Genomic DNA, 25,602 nt, shown 5'->3' with positions numbered 1-25,602 from the left:
TACTATTTTTTCACATTCACTTTTAGCACTTAGTGAATGTTCAGAAGCTATGATAAAGATAGAATAAATATTCACAAGATACTGTAATCTTCAAAGCATTATGAAAAATAAATAATATTCAAAAGCATAAAAATTTACAGTTGGCAACAAGCCCATGCATAACACTATGCAGATAAAAATAAAATAAATTCTGTTTATACTCCCAGACAACTATCTAAGGTCAGAGGAGCTCATAAGATGGAGAGAACAAGAATATTATACTATATTTAGTAGTCATATAGGCTTGAACCATGGTCACACGCAAAGTGCATGCAATTTGGCAGAGCCGCACCAACCTGGGGTGAAAGTTGTGTACCGCACCAGGGCAGCAGAGACTAAGAGGCGGTAAAGACCAATGTTCTTTAAATACTAAAAGAGACAGCAAAGACTAAGGAGATTAAAAGTTCAATGCACTGAAGAATGTGTTTTGTTGTATTTTATATTAACAAATAATGAATTTTCAATTGTAAACTTTTTTATTATTTTATTTTTTTCAATATTTCTCAGATGTCTGATGGAAGAAAACGACTCTGGTTATGAATAGAGGGGAAAAAAAACATTAAAAGCGACCAAATAAAAAAAAAAAGCAAAAAGTTCAATCACCGGGTTTCTGGACTTCCAGCCACAGCCATGTCCATCGCCTCAGATTTACTCTAGCTCTACTACTATTGATGAAGAAACTGAAACATCACCTGCCCAAGATGTTGACATTCAAATTCAGCAAGAAATGCTAGGGTGCAAGTGAGCAAATTCGGATGAAGACTCAGTAGATTCAAGGCCTCTGTAGATTCGGCTATAGAGGCCTTGCTATTGACAAGTTCATCATGGACAGGGTAGCTACAGGTTCACAAATATACACAAATTCTGTCCCTCTGCAATATCTACTAAACTTCCACCCATCCATGATCTACTGGAGGCAAGAGCAATAACTGAAGTGTTAAGAGACTCAATGAATTGTGCATACATTAAAAAAAAAAAAAAAATTCACAGATTGCAAATTTTTTAATATGCAATTATAAGGCTTATCTGAAATCTGTGGTTGGCAAGAGATTACTGCATGGGGATGCCATTTATTATGCATCCACTAGTCATATATTGGTCAATAGCATATATTGAAGTAATAAAGGCAAAGTATAAGATGTCACTGGATACAGAATGACTTTTTTTTTTATACAGTTGACAGAAGGCAGTTTGATTGTGACAGCAGTAGTATTTAGAGAGTACATTTATTTTGGCCAATTCCCATGGAACTCTCTCAAGATCAACTAAATTAGCCCCATGCACAAAAACCTATTTCAAATCCTATTCTTGTCTCAACAGGATTTGGACCCAGGCCATTTGCATTGGTATGGATGTACAACAATTGTAAACACTATGCTAGCCAAAAGTGGCCTTTTGGCTAGGACCCTGCAGTTGTTGTTTGGTTTTTTAGGAGCATTAGCAACTAAGGCCATATTGCTCTGGGAATATGCGGTGGTCATTCCCTGACCTTTCTGCATCCTCTGTATTTGGTGGTGACGGGTTCGAACCCCGGTCTAATCAAGAAGCGTATGCTATGCACTGCTGCTCCTTCCCACCTGGTTACGGAGGTGCCCGCCCCTGCAGTATTTTCATCTAAAGTGAAAGTACTGCAAGTTAGCCACTTAAGTATTATGATGAAACATTACTTCTGAATGAAAGTTTTAACTGGTTTTACAAAAACTGCATGATGGTGTTACCTGTATAGATAAATGAGCTGTGCCCATATGCCATTTATTGGCATGCAGGTTCAAATCTATGCAAATCTTTACAATTCTTTTTTTTTTTTTTTTTTGACAAAAAAAGAAAAAAAAAAAATTATAAAGTGAAGATAACAAAGATATAACATTGCATTGAACACCCCTCTGAGAGAGCTAAATCATATTTAAATGTGCTCAAGCTAAACCTGCCCAAGGAAACAAATGGTGTTCATGTGCCACCCATCCAAGTAAGCCCTGATCAGTACAGAAACCAAAATGCCATATCATATACCCTTGAACTGCACCCTGGAATTCACTCGTCAGTTAGCCCTAAACAAACCCGGACCACTACCAGGCCTGCCACCAACTTGGTGCCAGGTGCCAAACCGAAAAATGTTCAGACTACAAAGTGCAAGACAGCCAGTCAAAACAGTTTGAATAGGAAGAAAAACACTTTGACAGGCACCGCACTAGTTTCGAAGCTTCAGCCTTTCAAACTGGTTGGTTCTTCATCACCCCGACTTTCCCCCAGCAGTTTGTTTGTATTGCGTTTGGCCCTGGACACATCAGCAAAACTCATCACTGATGTACTGTTTGAGGAACTCCAGTTGGATTTAAAGATTCAGAGACTGAACACTCTTAGCACGCCATATGCTTCTTTTCGCATATATTGCGACAGAAGCCAGTTTGAAAGGATTGGAACGTGTACCAAACAGCCCCTCAGCACCATCATCAGGCCATTTTATGAAACATGACACAGAAAAGAAGAGATACCCTCAAATACCCCCAAGAGGTGTCCATAACAGTCCAGACTCTGACTAGACAATGTATCTCTATTCCCAACTAACAACCGAACTGCTCTACATGAGATTGGCCATAGCAAAAAGGTAATTCCATATTTCGCCCTTAACATACCTACGGAAAGGGGGCTCTCAACAGTGACTGAAAACTACTCAAAATCTCCAGCATCTCTATCTCCGAATTTAAGATCTCTGTCATCGTTTCAAAAAATTGAAAACCAGCAACGCATCACAGATGGATCAGACAGTGTACATCCCTCATCAAGGTCAAGAGAACAGCTTCATTCCAACTCCTATTTCAAAATGATCGATCCATGAGGAACAAATTGAACGAAGTTGAGGAGCTCTTGCTGTCCAGTTCAATGGATGTGGTTTGCTTCACAGAAACATGGCTTGATTCCAGTGAAGAAACACTTTCTTCTACTTGGCCTGCAAGATATCAGATGGTGTGCACATCTAAAGAAAACTGCAGGGGAGGAGGAGTTGCAATTTTGTTCAATGAGCAAATATTTTCTATCCTCCACTCAGTATCGAGCCAGTCTGATTCTTTCAAGGCAGTTCTAGTCACATTAAAACCTAAAAACAAAGACAGCCAGAATGTTTCTCTCAACATTGTCGCAGTGTATATCTCACCAGTTCCAGACGCACAAGTAGTTGATGAACCCCTCAATTGGCTGCTTAACCAACTCCATTCATCACTGAAGCATGTCGTGGGTGGGGATTTCAATCTCCCAAATACCCTGGGGAGCCTCAAGGAGATGACTGAGTCAGCATCTAGACATATTAGGTCTTAAACTGGTGAGTACACCACCGACAAGAGGTGAAAGCACATTGGACCTTGCATTCGCGTCAGCAAATTGTGTAACTAATCAAAACCCGACAAGCAACATACAGTCTGATCATAACCCCCATCATTCTCTCTGTACAAACAGAAATGCCCATCACTTCTGGCAGGAGGAAAGTCACAGCCAAAACAATTGCAGCGCCCAAATACTTCAATCCTGAAATGTGTGTTTATGCGGCCCAAGCAATCCCATGGGATGTCCTTGAGGAATGCGACCCTGAACTCAGAATTGACCTAATGATAAGATGGATAGCCACTATATCTCTTTATGCTGCAACAAAGAAGCTAACCATTACAGTGCATTCAAGGGCCTGGTGGAGTCCAAAAGTCTCTGAAAGCTTCCACATCAAAGAGAACATGCACAAGCAGTGGAAAAACTCCGGCTCACCCTTGGACAGAACTGCCTTCTCCCTAGCTAGGGTGTTTTTTATTAGGAACAAGAGGGAGGCAATAAAACTTCACCTAGAGGCTACCATAAATAAGGGGAAGACCTTCCATAGAAGCAAATCAGAGGATGCCATCGACTCACTCAATCTGAGCAGTTGGCTAAATCATATAACCAGGTTCACCGCTCAGCCAGAATCCACTACACCAATGGAATTCCCAATCAATCAGATTTCAACAGACCCCTTAAATTCAATTCAACTCACCAAATATCAGCTGATTGATGCAATAAATAGTTCAGCACCTATGGCTGCAACCAGTGCAGACGGGATTCCTCAGTTTATGCTGAAATGCCCGAGTACATTTGTTGTTGATCCCATTCTGTCATTATTCAACAAAATCCTTCATCATAAATTTTTCCCTCCTATATGACATATCTATCTAGTAAGACCACTGCCAAAAATACTCTGCTACTCAGCCCAGTCACTTTCGTCCTATTTCTTCTGCATCAAGCCTATTAAAGTTATTTGAGAAATCTCTTCTGAAAACAACCACCCAAATAATGCCTCATCAGACACCGCAGATCCACTATGCCACCCGGTCAAGATCCACCGCTACCAAGATCCTAGAGGCACTTGAGCATGGTTTGGAAATCATCATTAGTTATATCGACGTCCAGGCAGCATTTGATTCCATATCTGTTCATGCGGTGGCAAGGCTACTACGTGAGTATTACCTCATTGACGGAGACGTGCTCTGGTTTATTCAGACAATGCTTGAGACACCCAGAGTCCTGAGCTGGATATCACCATTCTTCTCTTTCTTGGTGACACTCTGTGTGTGTGTGTGTGTGTGTGTGTGTGTGTGTGTGTGTGTGTGTGTGTGTGTGTGTGTGTGTGTGTGTGTGTGTGTGTCAGGGTAACTTGGGCAATTTTTTTTTTTTGGCTGGCATAAGCCTCAGGCTTCCTTGCACCATAGGGCTAATAATAATAATAATAAACAGGACTATTATTGTTCGCGATGCCAATCGGCACTACACCAGAACTATTACAGCTGGAGTCCCACAAGGTGGGGTCCTCATTGGTATCTTGTTCTCAGCTGTTCTTCTGCCTTTCGTGATGAGCCAAACTGATATTATCACCTTCGCTGATGATATAAAGCTGTTCAATGCTATCAACACTGGAGACACTGCTGACTACACAAATGCCTTAATCGTACGGAAAATCCAGAACTTCGAGGCCTTCCTCTCTGGTTTCAGCCTTCACATCAATCCTGAGAAGTCAAAACGGTTGACTTTCTCACTCAAACGGAACCCAACAATGGTGCAACCCAATATAAGAGGATCTGCGATTTCTGCTGTTCAGCAACACCGATCTGGGCATTATTTTTGACCAGAAGTTCTCCTTGCTACCACACATAGACCACTTGCAAATAAAGTTCTGTTGACTCCGATGGATGCTTAAGCAACAACTTATGCATGTCCATGACCAGGCCATTGGGTGCAGATATATTAAGACATGTCTATCCAGTCATATTTAACTGCGGATGGAGAATCCCTGTACTAAGTCTTCAGGCAAATCCAGTCCTTCAGGCCACCCCAAACCGGTTAAAGTTATCCGATCGGTTCTTACCCATGCAAATGCTGCAGTACATACACTCCTTAGATGGCAACCTCTACAAGCTCGCATTGGATAAAAAATACAGGCAGAACTTACTCTATCAACTTCTTTCTCAGGACCACCTCACAGGACATTAGAACCTGCTCCAAAGGACCTGTCCATCACTGCCATGGATCCATCACTACAGTGTTCCAACTTTCTTCGCCTGCTCAGATGACTCCAGCACTGTAAAAGACTGCTCCCTGGAGAATAATTTAACTTGATAATATGCTGTTGTGTATATATTTTTATATGTAAATTTTTCATTTTTTTCCCAATGTTTAATCCTACACTTGTATAATTAGCAATAATATTGTTTTTTTTCTCCTATCTCATCCTTGGTTATTACATTGTATTAGCCTTTACTGTAAACACTGGCTTGTAGCCGTGAAGGGTATTGTGTACAGTATGTGCCTTTTGTATGCAGTAAAGAGTTCTTCTAAAAAAATGAATTATAAAGTGAAGATAACACAGGTGTAACACACAAAAAAAAAAAAAAAAAAAAAAGAGCAGAACTAAGCAAGAGCAAGTTAAGAAAGGGGTGTCTTAAATAAATTAACTGCAAAACATCAAAATGACTTTTTTTCTTTACTTTACAAATAAGAAAATATGTAAATAACTTAAACAAATACACCGTTTGTTTGAAATACTGCTTTCAGCCTAATAACCTACCTCCCTGGCATCATGCCAGAAATCTGAAGTCCTATTACATGAATATGTGCTTGAACTCATAATAAGCAACAGCCATCTTAAATTTTGTAAAGCTCCTCTCTTTTTTATTTATTTAATGACTAGGACTGAAATTTAAGAAAGGGGGAAAAAGAAAGAAAGGAAAAACTTATCAACTTGGATAGTATTTCAGCTAAATTCAAGCACAGTTTAAAATAAAAATAGCAATGAAAGGCAGGGTAAACTCTCAGATGGCACAAGGATTTGCAGAGCCCAGTGCAAAATAACTATAGACTATCAATTAGTATTCAAACATTTGTGTACTTGAACCATTGGAAGAGGTGTTATAATTAAGTTATTCAGTGGATGACATACTTTTTAGCTGTAGTATTGTTTTTAACTTTCCCAAAATTTCAAAGTAAGAAACAATCTCTTGCCTCAATTTTTTCTCATTTTATAATTTATTTCCTAAGCAAAGGCTTCCTATAACGTTTGTATTTAGAATTTCATTATAACCTACTGCAAAGCCTGAAATTCGTCACAATGGCTTTTTCTTGTGATACACGCAAATTCTTCTTGATGAGAACCATAAACATGAAAGTCTACTGGAACCTATAGTGCTATGGTACTGTATATAGGTTGAGAAGAGGAAAAGTTTAGGATACTTGATGTGTTTGGCATTCTTGATGAAAAGTTGATTTTTTGGTATTTATTTCTGGTATCTGAATATCATATTTGTAAAAAAGATTCCAGGCCTCATTTTTCCCTTTTTTTGCTGCATTGCACCCATCATTCTACCCACATGCATGCAGTACACTTGCAATGTCTGATAATGTTTAAGGAAATGAAGTTTCTGCAGCTATCAGTACATGAGCTGTTAAGTGATATAGTAATTCTATAGATTGGGAAATAACATTTAATGTGGCTAGGAGGCTTTTTCTGTTTTTTTTGGAATTTCCATTTTATTCTTATGTAGCAGACTACAGTTTGTTAATAGTTTACAGACCATAAAAAAATTCTGTTAAGAGGATTTCTGTAAATTGTCCATTCAATGAATAGCTAGGGATGGATATGTCAATAGGCATGCTTGTTCCTGCTGGAAAATGCAAATGAGATGAGTGCTATTATCTAGGAGCATGGTGCCCATTTATATCCCCCAGGGTGCAGAAACTAAAAATTTCTAGATCCTGTTATGCATAATGATATAAACTGGAACTCTTGAAAATTGTCATCTGTTACTTCAGAAACCTGTGAAATTCCACTGAATTATTGTACACACCACAGAGGTTCCTGATTTGTTTCTGTTTTTTTTTTTTTTTTTTTTATGAGAACCCCAAACACGAAAGATATCAAAACCTATAGTACTTCGTACCGTGCATGGGTTGAAGGAGAAGTATGGGGGGGGGGATGCCGGAAACTTTGCTCTAGAGACTAAACATGGGTTTCGCCACTTCAAGCCTCCAATAAGCAAAGTGGTGGTATTTCACCGGTTGATGAAAGTCATCTACCACCTACTTCCAAGATGTGATCTCTTTATGTTAATCTTTGTCTCCTCTTATATAGCAAATGCAGGATGACCAGAATCTATACTGTAATAAACATGCAGTTCCAGAATTGAATTATCTTGATTTGCATTATCATCTATGTCCACACAGTCAGATGAAACTTTAATAGGATTATGGTACCTCATTATAATTATGGTATTTACTAAATTCCTTGTGGACAGTGGGACAGGATATTTCAATTGACCCTCCCAGTACTTATAATACCCCTTTCCCATTTTTTAGTCACATCGCTATCCCTGTTTATGTTGATATTTTAAGCTTTGACACAAATACTGTATTTGAAACTAGCCCCAACCTAATCTTCAGAGATAAGTTTATCTAAAAAAACAAACTTGCAGAGGGAGGGAATGATACCTTATAATATATTCGAATAGCTCTGAAAAATTAATCCCATCATGATAACCTTGCTAAAATATGTATATTGTAAAGATATAGAGGCAAAAAAAAAAAAAAAAAAAATGCTTATACAAATTACTAGTAAAGAAATCAGAAGTCAGACAATTAACACATAATTAAAACAGCATTTTTAGTCCAGCTGCTAGATAGTCCACCAGACCAAACCTACTGGTAACAGTTGAAGGCATCCAAATCAGCTGGCATATAATCTCACAGCTGTACTCTTCCAGTTAGTGAATAGAGTAAGTCCAAGTAGTGTGCATACAGAGGATATTGTCGAGGCCACATTATGTCAAGGAGCTGGGTATATCCTTGCCAGGTGTAACACCATACTCAAATTCATTACTTCATATAACATGTCCTACCCAAATTTTCTTACTACCAAATACATCACATATAGCATTAGCTGAGGCATATAATGTGAGAAACAAGCTAATGAAGCATCAGCAAAAAAAAAAAAAAAAAAAAACACCTTTCCATTTCATCTATCCATTTGCTCCAAAAGTTTGTCCAGTTCTGCCTTGAATTTATTTAAGCTATCAACTTCCACAACAATAGATAGAAATTTGTTCCAGCAATCGGCTGGCTAAATGCAAATTTCCACACATCTATTTTAAACCGTCTTTCCTAAATTTTAGTTTAAGCTCCCTTGGGTTCGTAATCTGTGCAAGAGGTAGAATCCCATCAGCATTGAGTCTGCTCAAACTATTCAAGGCCTTATGCACCTCAAGTCCCTAGTCTCCAGATGCTGCAATTTGCAGAACTTAGGCCTTTCTTGGTAAGAGCACATGCTTTGTTCCTCCCAACAATCTTGTTGCCTTCCTCTATACTCGTCTAAACTCTATATCCTTCCTAAAATGATGCCTACAGACCTGTACACAGTACTCAAGGTGTGACCTGACCATTGCCTTATACAATGGGATAATCACCTCTTTATACCTGCTAGCAACATTCCTGTATATCATTGACAAGACCCCCATGACCTGCTCTGGCAGCTGATCTGCAGTGCTCAGAAAATTTCATATCTGACTGCAGAAATTACCCCCAGTTTTTTTTTCATTCTCCACTAGCCTGAGTGTAGTACCACACAGTTGGTAAATTTCTCTGGGGTTACTGCTACCCATATGCAGTACTTTGCATTTGTCAATGTTAAAAACTTCAGTGTCACTTCTCAGCCCATCTGAATAATCAAACTAACAGAACAAACTTATTTGAAAAAAAGATCTAAACCACTCAAACACTTTTGCATTAACATTAATAGAGGCATATGATGCAAGAAAGCAAGCTTATACAGCATCAGCTAAAAAAAAAAAAAAAAAAACCTTCCTATTTCACCCATCCATTTGCTCCAAATGTTTGCCCTGTTCTTTCTTGAATTTAAGCCGTCAACTTCTACGACAGATGGAAATTTGTTCCAGCAATCAACCACCCTCTGGCTAATGGCAAATTTCCACACATCTATTCTATAACTGTCTTTCCTCTTGCAGCGATTAATCTCTGCAAGAGGAAGAATCCCATCAGCATTGAGCTTGCTCAAACCATTCAAGGATTTATACACCTAGATCAGATCACCTCGCAGGTGCCTAGTCTCCAGACACTGAAATTTGCAGAACTCTTCTTTCTTCGTAAGAGCAATCCTTTGTTCCATTCACTAATCATGTTGCCCTTCTCTGTACTCGTTCCCGCAGCTCTACATCCTTCCTAAAATGAGGCCTCCAGACCTGTATACAATACTCAAGGTGTAGCCTGACCACTGCCTTATACAAGGGGATAATCACCTCCTTATCCCTGCTAGAAAAAATTCCTGTATATCACTGACAAGACACCACGAGCTACACACTTACTCATTCATTTCACAAATATACCTGATCTCAGTTTCAATCTCAATGATGTGCATTTCCACATACAGTCTGCCAAGCTGTACTTACTGTTTCTGACAGAATTATAATTATTGGTTGATCCAACCACTGATAATCTCAGTTTTCCTTATTATTCACCGTATGATTCCTTTTGCTTCAAAAGTGGTGCTTGTGCATATATTTGCTCTGATATTCCCTATCAGAAACTTAGAGATTTGGAATCTCCCCTTTTTGATCTTCTCTGGCTTGAAATCTGCTACCCCATTCTGTCAAATTAATCTGTTGCCTCTACCAATCTCCTAATTCCATTAATCACTTTGAACTCTGACTCCCTTTCTTTGAAACTACTTTCTCCAATCCAACTTTCCTAATAGTAAGGTAATTTTCCTTGGCAATTTCAATGTTCACAACTGCTCTACTCACATAGACCCAGATGGCCGAGATGCTGAGGCTTTTCCAATTAAAAATGACATGACATGGCACAGTTTGTTCATGTCACCAAAACTCAAAACGATTGTAAAGCAATTATTAACCAGTCCAAACTAGATTTTGAACTGGCTAAAAGTAGAAAATCCTTGCTTTAGAAAACTTGCCAGGATGGCCATTTGGTAGTTGAGCACTCTGGTCTCTTGAGAAAGCTATTGTAACTATTATAACCACAGCTTTTGCCCATCTGTGTTAAAACCTGGTGGTTCTATTGCCACCTGAGCTAAAGATAAATCCAACTTACTAGCATCTTAGTTTTTTTTTATTCTAACTCTTGTATTCTAACTCTTGGTAAACCACTTCCTACCATTCCTAGTACATTCCACTTCCTACCATTCCAGTCAATGTCTCTTCTGTCAAAAGGATGTCAGAAGAATTATGAACAACCTTGATGCCAAGAAAGCTCCAAGTCCTGATGGTATTTCTCCACTTGTTCTCAAAACCTGTGCTCCTCAGCTTACTCCTGTTCTATGCTGTTACCTTTTTATGTTTTCTTATTCCACTGGTGTTTTTCTGGAAATCTGCTCATATCCAGCCAGGTCCTAAAAAAAAGTTGACAAAACCCTCCTGCCCAATTATCATCCCATTGCACTCACTTCTACTGTTTCAAAGTAATGGACAAATCCATTAATTGCCATCTTGAAACCTTCCATCTCATCAATGATTGCCAATATGGCTTCCACCAGTTTCAATTCACTTTTTTCCAACTGACATCAGTTGGCATAAACACATCACAAATAGTGCTTCATCTGCATCTGAAAAAACTGGGTTTTTCTCTCTACATTACTTTTCTTCTAAACAGCTTTTCAATCTGTACAAATCTCAAATCCTCCCTACCATGAAATACTATTCCCACATCTATGGCATTGCCCCCATAACTTCTGTCAGGTTTCTAGACTACTCAACAGAAGGCAGTTAGATTAAATGACCCATGTCTCCCCACTCTCTATCTCAGATGTTCTGTTTCTCCTGCATGCCTTTTCTATAGATACTTACACATACACTGATCTTCTCAGTTGGCTTCTATAATTCCCCCTCTTTATTCCAAACCAGCCTTAACAAACACCTTAACAGTCAACATCCATTTACTGTCCAACTTCAAACTCACATAACCATCTATTCTTCTTCCTCATTTATCCCTTCAAATACAGTTTTCTGGAACAACCTCCCTTTACACATATTTCCTGAAAATTATAATCTACAGAAATTCAAGTCTAATGTCAACAGGTATCTTCTTTCATCTTCAGCCCATGCCTGCTAAGTGCTGTAAGTTCTAATAACTTTCATGTTTGGGATTTTCATAAAAAAAAAAAATTAATTTCCTAATAAATCCATACAACCAATACAGGATTAAACGATTAGGTCAATTATTAGAAGGAACAATTCTTTAAACTAAAATAAATAAATTTTATCACTATTTTGAACATCCTTTGTAATAACTGTTTCCATTCCTAAAAATCCTAAAGTTCTCTTTGATCCCCTGTAAGGTCTAAGATACCTCATGGTTATTTTATTAAATACCTCGGGGCTAATAAACTTAATTTTTTTGTTTGTTTAAATTTAAGTGGTTACAGGTATTCAAAAGCTCGTGACATGTAATACAGCCTAAACAGCTGAATAAACTTGGCTTCCTTCTTGATTTGCCTTTATTAATAATAAAGAACACTATGGTTTAACTACACTGGTACGGCACAAATAACCAGAAGTTTTTGCAAAACAATAAGATGCATGACTAACGGACTGACAATTGATAAAATTATTCCATGGTTATAATTAATAACTAATAATAAAATTAGCTGCAGACCAATAATGTCATAGGTATACAGACTATAGCTTAAGTATATTAAATAAATCACATAAACTGAGACCTTTGAGATTTTAATGAATAATGGATTTGCCCTCTTCACGATGTTATTTGATTAAAAATGATACTGATATATTTAGGTCAACTTATGGATAACACAGTCATTCCTAAAGTTCTCTCACTAGTGTTCTTAATGTCCCCTGACAGTAAAAAATATGACAAACTAGTCATTTTCTCTAACAATAAACATTTTCAGAATAGGTCTAAATGTAGGATTATATGATTTCCAGTAAATTGACAATTCAGCAATGAATTCAATTAGTTGTTTTAAAGGGAGGAACAGATGCTAGACCACTGCAGAGGATTCTGGTAGTAGCAGCATTAACAAAGACAGCTGTGCATGTCAGGTTTTCTACTTAAATATCAAACAAAAAGGTTGGGGGGGAGACTTTACAGTGCTTTTATTGTCTGTATTTGTGCATGATCCCATAACAAACACACAAATACATATCAGAAAAACATAGTTGTCAAATTTTTTTTTTTTTCCAATAAAATTCTACATGAATGAACTGAAGTAAATTAGTCCTATATGATGAAACAAAAATGCATCATTTTACTTATACCCTTATTTCCCAACCATTCCAAAAACCAAACTAGACTACAAGTCAATTTTCTTTATGACCAGATAATGCATGCAGAATGCTTAAAATAGCCTATTCCATATTCAATTATAACAAGAGTATTGGAACACTCTGATCATAGCTTGCTTGCATCCCTCTGTTACAATTATAAAATTCATTTCTCAGGTATCTAGAAAAAGTGACAGTAATTTACAGTCATGTGTGCAAGGGGGGGAAGAAATTATCTTAAAATGTCAGTCATTCCTGTGATTTCCTTTCCAATTAAACAGAAAGGTCACACACTTTCCCTCTGTCTCACTCCCCACTGAGCTAGGAGAGCTAAGTGGGGAGTGAGACACGCATTGTAAAATGAATGTCAGGTCTTTCTCTTTGGTAATCGACATACTAATCAATATCGGCATATTTCTAAATTTATCTATATGGTTTACTAATTTGGCAAGGGGGGGAATCACTGATGAAACAACATGCAAATAAAAAAAAGTTGATATAATTAACTACAATATATGCTGAAATATGAGCATTTTTGTATCTAGTACATTATTATACAGTTCCAGTAATTATTACAAAATTCTCCACCTGCTGAGAAAATAAGCTTATTAATTTACTTCAATGAAAAAAAATACATGATACTAATTTCATAAAATATTTTTATGCTGAATATCAGGAAAATGGTTACACGGAATTGGGGAACAAAATTGGAATATTAACCCAATCACTGGAGGTTATCAAAAAACAGAGGTTACCATGACTTTTTTTTTTTTTTTTTATGATAGTGAGAACGATTGCTATACAATTTTTTTTTTCTTTAAGATAGTAAAACTAAGTAAAGACAGCTTTCGTGTGAGAGGAAAAAGCAAAATAAAAATACCCATTAAAAATAACGTTAAGCATTTTCAAAGAAAAACAGCTTCAAACGAGTGAAGTTACCTGGTCTCACAGGTAAGACATAAAAGCAAAGCGTGCATATATTTCACATACTATAGATTCCTCCATCCCCACAAAGAGGTGAGCACTTTTATTCATCATTCTGCCATATCACCACCACTTGGCAGTTTATCTTTGACAGTTTATTGGAATTCTTATTAACTAACGGCCGGAACACGCCTTTTTTGGTTTCCCGGCAAGCATCCGCTGGAATAAAAGCAGAACCGGCGTAGACTGATTACGTCGTAGGATAGAGTTGATGCGTCTAATCTTATATAGGGAAGAAAATGTACTAAGTAATTAGCTTACCATCTTGTGATGGTGTCCAATTCTTACTTCCCACTGCTAACGACATATTACGATAAACAGTCCACACAGCAGTCGTTCAGTGGCTGCAAATTTCAAACACGACACGAACAACATCTGCGATCACAGCCACACACGTTCTTTCGCCTAGCCATGTTAACAAACCTGTAATCTCGAACCCAGGAGTAGTTCCTCAAAAGTCAACAACCTCTTCCGTTCAGTTTCAGCATTTATCAATTGTTTTACATAATTATTTTAATTGATTTTATTTAAGAAGAATATCTAGAGTGATTTCTAATTTATTTTATTCTTCTTAACTGAAATTTTACTTTTTATATTTCTCTTTTTATATCGTGAATTCATTTAATAGTATTCGCAGTATTCAGTACTGAAAATGATAAATGTAATGAGTGCAGTACGATGATGTTTAATAACCATTTATATATGTTAACATTTTTTAACAAATTCATATTCAAGATGACTTTTTCGTTGATAATTAATTTATTAAAAGATAAAGAACTCTTCTAGTTTCACTTTTCATCTTTAAAAAATGCGCGAAACCAACTCACTTGATTAATTACATTAACATTAGCATTATATTTATTATTATTATTAGCCATATGATTCAAGGAAGCCTGAGGCTTATGCTGCACCAGCCAAAAAAAAATTTCTGAACCACCCCGAGAGAGAGAGAGAGAGAGAGAAAGTAGAAAGGAATCACCAAGAGAAGAATGATGATATCCAGCTCAGGACCCTGTGTGTACCAAGCCCATACTCACCAGATGTGAGCCCCTGTGCAAGCAAGAAGATTTATAATGCATAAAAATTTTAAATTAAAAAATTAAAAATTAATATAATATAAATAAAAACAAAAAAATTGTGCACCACCTATAAAGATACTTAAATGTACATTCAAATACCAAAATATGCTTTAGTAATTTAGTATTTTTTTGCAAGAAAAAAAATTAATATTCTTCCTATTATTATTATTATTATTAGCCATATTAACCGAGAAAGAGAAGAATGATGATATCCAGCTCAGGACCCTGGGTGTGTCAAGTCCATACTCACCAGATGTGAGCCCCTGAAGTTTTTTTTCAAAAAGTAATCTTCTATATTTTTAATTAAAATGAACTCCCACTACAATTTTCATAAGTTTAGATGTGAAGTTGTTATGTCTTTTGCCACAGCGATTTAGTTTGCATTAGCATTATATTTATGTGCAATGTCTGAGAGAAGATTTACAATGCATAAAAAATTTAAATGAAAAAAATTAATAAAATATATATTATTTTATATATTTTTTATTAATTTAAAGTAGTTAAATGTACATTCAAATTTCAAATATGTTTTAGTAATTTAGCATATTTTAGCAAAAAAAAAAAATTAATGTCCTTTCAAAGAATAGTCTTCATTCTTTAATTTTTTTTAATTTAAATGTACTCGCACTGCAATTTTCCTAAATTGATAGATGTGAAGTTGTATGCCTTTTGTTACAGCGATTTAGTTTTTAAGCAAAAGATCTTTCAACATTAACAAATTGGATCGTACAGTATTTGTAGCATGATGCCAGCCAGGGAAGATCACAGTTGTGTGGGCTAAAGGGACTAAACTTCCCTCTTATGATAAAATAATGCGGATTAATTTTTACTGCTACACAAATCCTGGGCCCACCCCTGATGCCATCTTTGTGTTTTTCTGTTTATACTCCGGCACGACAACCAAGTCAGTAGAGTTTATAATAAATCGTCAATACAAATATTTGTCGTACTTAGTAGTCAGGGGCTTGAACCCCAGTCCACTCAAGGAACGCGTGCTATGCACTCTCGCTCCTGACCACTCGGCTACGTCTTACCGATCGATGCCGTTTTCCCCAAATCAGGATTACTGGAAATGACTTTCTCTCAACCCTTTTTTGCAATTTAGTTTCGATTCACCTGTTGCTGATTGCGGATTATTCTAAACGGCGCCAATACGCAACCTAGTTGATTTCAATCATTCTAAAACTCAGTCTTGTCGTATATCTCGCAAAATGGATTCTTCTGCTCCTATGCTTATCTTTGGTGGCACTCCGATTTCTAGGCAAGATAATATATCTCTTTTGGGGATTACCCTGACTTCTAATCTCTCTCGGCACAAGCACCTTGCAAATAATGCTTCCTCTGCATCGAAAAAACTTGGTTTTCTCTTTCGCTCTCGGCGTTAATTTTCTTCCAAACGGCTGTTCACTCTGTACAAATCGCAAATCAGCCCTACCATGGAATATTGATCCGACATCTGTGGCGGTGTCCCCAAAACCTCTCTCAGGCTTCTAGATTCCATTCAGAAGTGGTTAATTAATGACTCATCACTAACAGACTCTCTCCACTGTCTGTCTCATAGAAGTACTGTTTCTGCTTCATGCCTTTTCTACAAACTCTTTCCATGGGCACTGTTCTTCTGAATTGACTTCTATAATTCCCGCTCTCTCTTTCAAAACAGTCCGAACACGTCCAACTTCAAACTCACCGAATCAACTTTTCATCTTCCTCGTTTATTCATTCAGTGCGGTTTTCTGGAACAACCTTCCTTCACACGTATTTCCTGAAAATTACAGTCTACAGAAGTTCAAGTCTAATGTCAAAAATATCTTCTTTCGTCTTCTCAACCTCCAACCCATGCACGGTACTAAGTACTATAGGTTCTAATACCTCTCGTGTTTGGGGTTTTCATACAAAAAAAAAAAAGTTAGTAGAATCGCCGTCCTACCCGTCCCGGGCGGAAAAGACCTGAGTTCGAGTCGCGTCGATGACGTGAGGAATTTTTATGGGCCTTTTTCACAACGTGGTTCAGTTAATCGGTCTCAGGAGAGAATAACATCGTTTTTTTTTTCTCCCGGAAACTCGAGTTTTTCGTCCGGCGATTCAGAAAATCGACCACAGAACACACGCAATTTACAGACAGTGCAATATAGCTTTAGTCGCTGATGAGCCTAAAACCCTACTACAACAACAGCATATGAGCAGATTACAATGATGTTGGATAAACAGCTTGGCAACAAATCATCTTAGGGAACTCTGATTTATGTAAGGCATTGAGGAGGACAAATTCAGTGATAAAATTTTCACATTGAAATGTGTCACAAAACCAGGAGACATAAATATAAACTGTTAAGGGAAAATAGAGTAGACCTCAGAAAGTTTATTGTTGATCAGTGTGCTGTGATCACTGGAATTAACTGTCTTCCTGGGGAATAAAGATTGACAGGGTGGTGAAGTTTAAGAAGCAACTGGATACCTTCTAGTGATTAAAAGAGAGTACATAACAGCAACGCAGGTTATGTAGACAAGCATTTTATTTTGGCCGATACTAATACTAATTTGCCCTTTATATAAGTACTAATACTAAAAAGAAAAAGAAAGTATGAATAATAGCAAAAATTGACTTTAGTTTAAGTATGATGATGTGTTCTAAGCAACCTCAATATAAACATCACTCGCATCAAAGAAAACCGATCTCCATAATATTACCAAAGTGGTGATGATAAAATTAAGGAGCTTCAAGCCAAGTAACTCATTTAGACAGAGCTGGCGAGGGCGTTACAGCAAAGTCTTGCTATCATTCTGTCTACTGAGGGGAACATCAGGGCATTTTGACAGACGAAATCAGATTATTCTTGTCATGGAATATGCATCTTAATCCTCTTCAGCATGATATAAACATCATACTACAGCCTGTGCATCATTAATGCTGTGGACGTCAGCCATTTCATTCAGCACGATGGATCCACGTCATCCACATTCATCTACACATAAGAAAACATAATAACCAAATTTTACCGCAGGGCTTAAAACAGAAAGGAAAATATGTAAATAAGAACACGTCAAGCAATATTATGCAAATTAACTTCTAAGTATATTGCAATTTCATTCAGCATGGTGGATCTACATCATCCATATCAGGGCCTCCCATGTCCTCAGATTTAGTCATCTGAAGTATTTGTATTCACTTTTTCCAGTCAGTAGGCATTCTTGGTATTTGTAGTCAGAGAATAACTCAGTTCTTTTCTTCATCCGTCCTCAATCTTCTTGTTTTGATATGCTACTATCATTCTTGTAGAAAAATTTCTCCTGCAATTCACGTTCTTCTATTTCGAGACTCATAGTGGTTACTGACGATTGCGATTTCCACTTACACTGAGTAACCGCCTTTTTTTATTGCGAAAAATCTGTCCACAAATAGGTAGAATCCACGAACTTTTCACATGTTTGTGCAGACATGCCCTCTTTCTGACAGTGACTTTTGAAATATATTCTGCATCTTTTTAAACATAAAAAAATTTAACGAAATCCACCGTTCTTTGAGTCTGGGAAGGCTTCAGATATGAAAACTTTCATTTATGGCCATTCTACCATAACATATTGATAAGTTATTTTTAAAAATATATGCAGAAATTTTCATGAATGGAATGTCCAACATAAAGTTACAAACCATTAGATCTAAGAAACATGAAAAATGTGTATAAGGTGGCCAGAAAAGTAGCTTACAAAATGTGAAATATTTTGACATAAACGTATTCATCTACACATAAGAAAACATAATAACCAAGTTTTACTGCAGGGTTTAAAACAGAAAGGAAAATATGTAAATAAGGAACATGTCAATCAATATTATGCAAATTAACATCTAAGTATATTACAAAAACCCTTCATCAAAGGTAAACATTGTACGCTATGATTTGCATATAAAAAACGGAAGGTAAAGCGGTGGAATTCGTAGTTAGCAGAGAGAGAGAGGGAAAGAATGCTCTCTCTCTCTTGGCTAAGATCAAAGTATCTCTCTCTCTCTCTCTCTCTCTCTCTCTCTCTCTCTCTCTCTTTGCAACAACGCATTTCCCTTGTTCGCTTTTATAAAAATGATAACAACATATCAGCTTCTCTATAGCATATTTTGAAAAAGCCTATAAAAAAACAAAGAATTAAAAGAAGAAGCAATTCAATCAGTGAAATCATTGATATCGAAGTTTGAACAGATCTTTCCATGTAAAAATGAAAAGACTATTCCTCATACAGGAAACTCTAAATTTTCTGAGGTTTTCACTTACTGCTGTTTCTCAGGTGTGTCAAGACTGGAGGTGAACTAACGTTCAAAACACACACACACAGTCCAATAATTAAACACCAACCAACGGCAATCCTGTGTTTAGAAACAATTCGTTGTTGAGAAGGGTCTCCAGTGGCTTCCCGCATCAGCGAGCAGGGTAATAGAAAGGCTAGAATCAGCCAAATAATAATCCAGTACAACAGTGGAAAACAGGCATTTCAGAAATCACAACTCATCGTACCTTGTTACGGATGGAGTATCTCACCCTGACGTACCATAGCCTTAGTCACTTTTGTCCCAATAAAATCAAAATCCAATCCAATCAAAGTATCTCACCCCACGACCAAACTGGGTGTTCCAATACAATCAGCAAAAAATAAAAAAGTACAGTTAGAGTGGACTCAGGAACATCAATATTAGACAATGGAGGATTGGATAAACGTTGCTTGATCTGACGAATCCCGAATACTGATGTTAAACGCTGATGGGTGCACCAGATTATGACAAAAACAGCACGAGTCGATGAACCCATCGAACCAGCTGTCAACGCAGGCTAGTGATGGCGGTGTAATGGTGTGGAGATAATTTCATGACATACTAGACTTGGCGCAGAGTTTCCTGCTGCAAATGGGTTTTCCAGCACCCTGTTATAAGGCCAGAACTGAACTGGTTCCAGAAACATGAGAATGAATTCCGTCTAATACGGTGTTCTTGTTTAAACTCCGGCGGGATTACCAGGTCAGTGGAATTTACAATAAATCATCGATACAAATGTTAATCATATTTAGCAGTCACGGGCTTGAACCCCGGTCAATTAAAAGAGCGCGTGCTACTGCACTCACGCCCCTGACCACTCCACTACGGTCTGCATAGTCAGAGATCTCAACCCGACACCTATGGAAAGATGTAACTAGATCTTCTGAGTAGAGATCGGCAGCCATTACTTTTCAACAAATGTGGGAACCAATTGAATCAACATGGACTAGCATCCCTGTGACAAGCTCTCGACGCCTCGTTGAATCGGTGCCACGATGAATTCAGGCTCTAAGGGCTGAACCTACTCGCTGTTAGATAGGGTTACGGGTGTACCTAATGAAGTGACGATTCAGGATATAAGCAAATTATCCTGAATTTTTAGAAGAATGCAATGGAGAAGCCTCTCAAAATAATTTTTAAAAATTACATAATATTTCTTATAGGCCTCATTTTAGAAGGATGTGGAGCTGCTGAAATGGGTGCATAGAAGGGCAACCAAATTGATGAAGGGAACAAAAAAGGTGCTCTTACCGAGAATTCAGTTCTGCAAATTATAGCATCTCGAGACCAGGCACCTGCGAGGAGAGCTGATTGAGGTGTTTAAAGCCTTGAATGGATTGAGTAAGCTGAATGTTAATGGTTTTTTCCACCTGCTAAGACTACACGTATGAAGGGGAATGAATTCAAGTTAAGGAAGGATGTTTGTATGACAGATGTGCGGAAGTTTGTCTTCAGCTAGTGAGTGGTTGAGCGTTGGAACAGGCTTCCATCTGTTGTGGAAGTGAATGGGTTGAATAAATTCAAGGGAGAACTAGACAAATTCTTGTCTAGTTGTCTTGTACGGATGGGTGAATTTTTTTTTTTTTTTTTTTGCTCGATGCTATATAATCTTGCTTTCTTGCATCATTTGCCATTACTACTACTACTACCCATAGGAAGTATCTTGCATTTGTCAATGTTAAACTTCAGCTGACATTTTTCAGCCCATGGACCCATTTTCCTAGATCTTGTTGCAGTAGCTCACCCTGATGACTATCGTTAACCACCCTGCCAACATTTGTATCATCTGCAAACTTAGACGTTAAGCCTGATACACCTTCATCAATATCATTGATAAATCTTAAAAACAACAATGGACCCAGTACCGAACTCTGAAGAATTCCACTAATAACAATAGTCCAAGAAGAGCAGTGCTCACTGATAACCAATCTCTGTCTTCTTTCACTTAACCATCCCTTTATCAATAGCAGTAACTTGCACTTAATGCCACATTGCTCCAAATATACATATGTATCTCCTCTCAAGCGACACCATGCTCAAAAGTTTTATATAACAGTCTAAAGGACTGTTATATAAAACGACTGTCTAAAGCTAAACAATACGGCAGTAAAACTACATTTAATCTATGAATTTCATTTTAACATACAAGCTACAGTATGTGGAAAAAAGAAAACTGACAGCTTTCTATCTGTCCAATTTTAATAAAATATGGAAAGACTCAACAAGTATTTTAAAAGGAACAAATATAAAATTTCACGAAAATCAGTCCACTGGGAGTCCCTTTATTACATGCGTACTGATGGACGGACATGATGAACACAATAGGCGCATATACGTATATAAACACTGAGTGATCACTGAATTATGACCACCCCTATTAAAACTGAATGCGACTCGTTGATCACGTGAGGTACGAGAGTTAGTCGACCTAAGTAGCATAGATAAGGTGCCAGCGGTTCAAAAGGTAGTAAAATTCCGAGCATAATGGGTAAAAGGAAGGATTTCTCGGACTTTGATAAAGGACAGATGGTGCACGTGGAACAACGTATCAGTGGTCTCCGCTATCGTCAACTGCTTGCTGACTGTGTACACTCCGCTATGTTACTTTTTCTCGAATGGCGATGGTGTCTTCCAAGATGACAATCCGCCGAGCCATCTGGCTCGGCGGATTGTCATCTTGGAAGTTCTGACTTCCAGCATATCGATTGGCCTCCGAACTCCACCGATATCAATCCCATAGAGCACTTGTGGGACACTATGGAAAGGCATATCAGGCGTCTGGATACACCAATCACCTCCATACCTGCATTGCTGACCGCATTACACACAGCTTGGTTGGCCATACCTCCCGAACGCTTCCGACATCTTGTTGAATCAATGCCACGTCGGATAGCTGCTGTACTAAGGGCAAAAGTTAAGTGGTCATAATTCAGTGATCACTCTGTGTATATTGATATAATTAAAACTATTATGTCGTTGAAATTATTTGGGTAATAACCTATAAAACGTGCCACAGCTGAACTATAAATTGTGTTCAGGTACTAGCATGTATAATGCTCCAATTACTTACAGGCAACAAAGGGTAATAGATTAAAAGGGTAAGAGCAATTTTAGATTGTATGGAAAAGAGAAAACTGCCAGATTCCTATTTGTCCAATTTCAATGAAATCTGGAATGGCTTAACAAATATTTTAAAAGGCACAATTATAAAATTTCATGAAAATCCGTCCACTGGGAGTCCCTCTGTTACATGCTTACAGTCCATTATTTCCAGTTTACAACTAAATCAACTCCCCAGTTGACATAATTTCACCATACTTCCCTATAAAATTCTACATATATTAATAAATGCCTGTTAAACTGGAATATGGATCACAGAAACAGATCATATATTGCTGATTGCTTACACTTGTACATTGATTGGTGTTGGTCCCTGTTGAATGCCCATTAAAGTATACAGGCTGTAATCAGCAGAAGATAAGTTTAAATATTAATAATATTAATCTGGTACTTATTTTGTTAATTTTTATTTAAAAACCCCTTTTACCCTTCTCCACTATTATCCCTTAGTTGCACATAAATAATCGGTACATCAAACATTCTAGTACATGAACATAATTTATAGTTTAGTTGTGGCACGTATTATAGGTTATTACTCAGTTAATTTAAACGGCATAAGTTTTAATTATATCAATAAATATGCAAAGATCACGTAATGTTCAATTATTTAATGGTATCATGAATGTGTTGGTGAGAGACGTGCAGAGTAGAGCACCATGGAGTATGCTGCTGTTTGCGGACGATATAGTACTGTGCGAACCATCCCAAGGAAAGGTATATAAGAAATTGGAGGAATGGAGAAAAGCGTTGGAAGAGAGGAGCATGAGTATAAGCAGAACAAAGAGAGAATATATGGCATTGAATGGAGAAGATGAGTTCTATAAAACTGCAGGAGGAAAAGCTACCATCAGTTTCGATATTTAAGTATCTTGGATCGAATGTTGAGAGGGATGGAGGACTGAATGCAGAAATATAGCATAGAGTGCAATGTGAATGGTTGAACTGGAGAAAGATGAGTGGGGTGCTGTGTGATAAGAAAGTAAGTTGCAGAATGTAGGGAAGATTGTACAAAACTGGTTAGACCCGCATTGATGTACGGTGCTGAGATATGGGCGATTACAAGGGCCCAGGAGAAGAAGAAGATGGAAGTGGCGGAGATGAGGATGCTAAGATGGATGTGTGGTCTGACGAGGAACGACAGGATAAGAAATGACTACATCAGAGGTGGGCCTCTGAGTAAAACAATGCAGGAATCTAGGTCGAGGTGGCTTGGACATGTGGACGAAGAAGTGAGGAGTATGTGGGGAAGAGTTGCGAAAAGTTGGAGGTGATAGGGAAGAGCGGGAGACCTAAGCTGAAATGGAAGGACAAGGTGGCAGAGGATATAAAAGAGAGGATCGAGGAAAAGAATTAAGGATGGAAACGCTAACCCCACATAAACGTGGGAAGAAGGCGAAGATAAAGAAGAAGCAATCGTTAATGTACCTTTACCTTAACATAAGTAACCATATTGTTGTTGTGTTTTAGGAGTATCAGCAACTAAGGCCATATTGCTCCATACATACTGTCTGTAAATTGCTCGTGTTTTATGGTCGATTTTCTGTTTACTGGACGAAACACCAGAGTTTCCGGGAGAAAAAACCATGCTACCCTCGCCTGAGACCGACTAATTCAGCCACATTGTGAAAAAGGCCCATAAAAATTCCTCACGTCATTTACGGGACTCGAACTCGTCTTTTCCGCCTAGTGTGGGGAGGATAGGGATATTACCAACTATGCTACCCACGAAGACGTAACCATTTTGCCTTTTGTTATACATATGCGGATGTGCCTAAAAATGTTTTATGTTACTATTGCTTCACTGCTTTCATGAACTCCTTGTTCTCTATTTTTTTTTTCTTTTTTTTTAAATATTCTGGTATAAATTTGTGTAATCCAACTTGTTCACGCTGTGAGTTACCTTTAAGAGGTGATATACTATGGTGAAAGTATAGTTTCTCCTCATAATAACATGCAGTTATTGTAATTTAGTTCTAATCCATGTACGATTTGCAATACTGACCCTTGTTTGTAGATAAAATGGTTTAAGAGAGAAAAGTATTTACAATCAGAATATGTCAAATTATTCAGTTTACTTTGTTTTCATTTTTCTCAGTTCAAGAAAGAGAGCCATAGTAATTAAATTTATTCCAATAAACATATATTTAAGTATAAATTATAAATGGTGCCCAGGTTTATTTGAGAACAAAAACTAGTTTTTATTTACGTTTAAAACACCTTATAAAGTGCAATAAAAAGACTAAACTTTGTGGCAACCCTTGATCATTATGTTGAGAATTATATCGAAAACAGATAAAAAGAACTGATACAATTCTGGCAAAGAGATTTCAAGCACAGACCTATAATTTTGTGAGATATTATCGAATAGAGACAACAGATTGGTAGGGTATAGCTCAAATTAAACAATAACAGCTATGATAAGACCTTTGGATCTTAGTATTAGATGAAGAAAACATTTATCGGATATTTTACATCTTTTTATTTAAATTTGGAAATCAATATTTTTTTAACCTGGTCATTTCACAAATATAAAAGAAAAAGCTGTAAAAGAATCAAAGCATCAGAATATGAGAAAATAATTATTCAAAACTCCAAGAGGAGACATGACATTTTAGGGACGTCATACGATTATTCTCGACCTACACTCACTGGCTAAAAAATTAGAAAACTTTTTCAGTTGGCGAATAGATAATTAAACATACAGTATGCAAATATAAGTTGTCTGATCACAAGTTCTTTGGTATCAGGTACTGTAATCCTTCCTAGGATTTCTTAGTCGATTCAGTCACAGGAAAGAGAGATGATCTTTCCGATTTTCAGAAAGATTTTAATGGTGGAGCATGTTCTAATAGGAGCCATAACTAAGAAAACAAAGAAAAACAATGGGTTTTGTCGAAAGCGGTTGGTATTTTTGAAAGACAAAAGAAGAATACAGCTCAAAAAGCAAAAAAATGCAGCAGAATCTCGATACACTGAGAACGAGACAGCAGGAATTTAAAGTGCATCAGAATAGAAGGAACAGTGTTCAACAAATAACTGAAAATTCAGTTTAAGCTAAGAAAGTCCCATTTTCAACTGAACCATGGAGCTAAAGAATCTGGAATTCGGTAGTCGTGTGCCTATTCGAAAGCCACCTGGATTGCGGCACCACTCCATTGGGGTGGTGCCGCAAACGCCAAGACTGAACTGTGAAATAGTAGAAAAAGATCATGTGGTCTCGATTTACACTTTTTTGCACCAATGGTAGGGTGAAAGTGTGGTGTGAAACTCA

The 25,602-nt window shown here is 37.3% G+C and overlaps 1 protein-coding gene across 1 annotated transcript in view; it reads right to left on the bottom strand.

Moving 5' to 3' along the window:
* Window positions 1–14,211, bottom strand: part of LOC150075807 (cyclin-dependent kinase 14-like) — a 258,765-nt gene extending 244,554 nt beyond the window's left edge. The window contains exon 1 of the mRNA XM_090387155.1: window positions 14,097–14,211. Coding sequence (XP_090243281.1) covers window positions 14,097–14,142 — 46 coding nt within the window. The 5' untranslated portion in view covers window positions 14,143–14,211. The remainder of the gene's footprint in view (window positions 1–14,096) is intronic.
* Window positions 14,212–25,602: the final 11,391 nt, after the last annotated feature.

This window comes from Mastigoproctus giganteus, chromosome 13, assembly GCF_048544385.1.
Source record: "Mastigoproctus giganteus isolate SK-2022 chromosome 13, ASM4854438v1, whole genome shotgun sequence".
NCBI classification, from domain to species: Eukaryota; Metazoa; Arthropoda; class Arachnida; order Uropygi; family Thelyphonidae; genus Mastigoproctus; species Mastigoproctus giganteus.
Note: the sequence above shows the minus strand (reverse complement) of the source record. Positions and strands in the feature narration are given on the sequence as shown.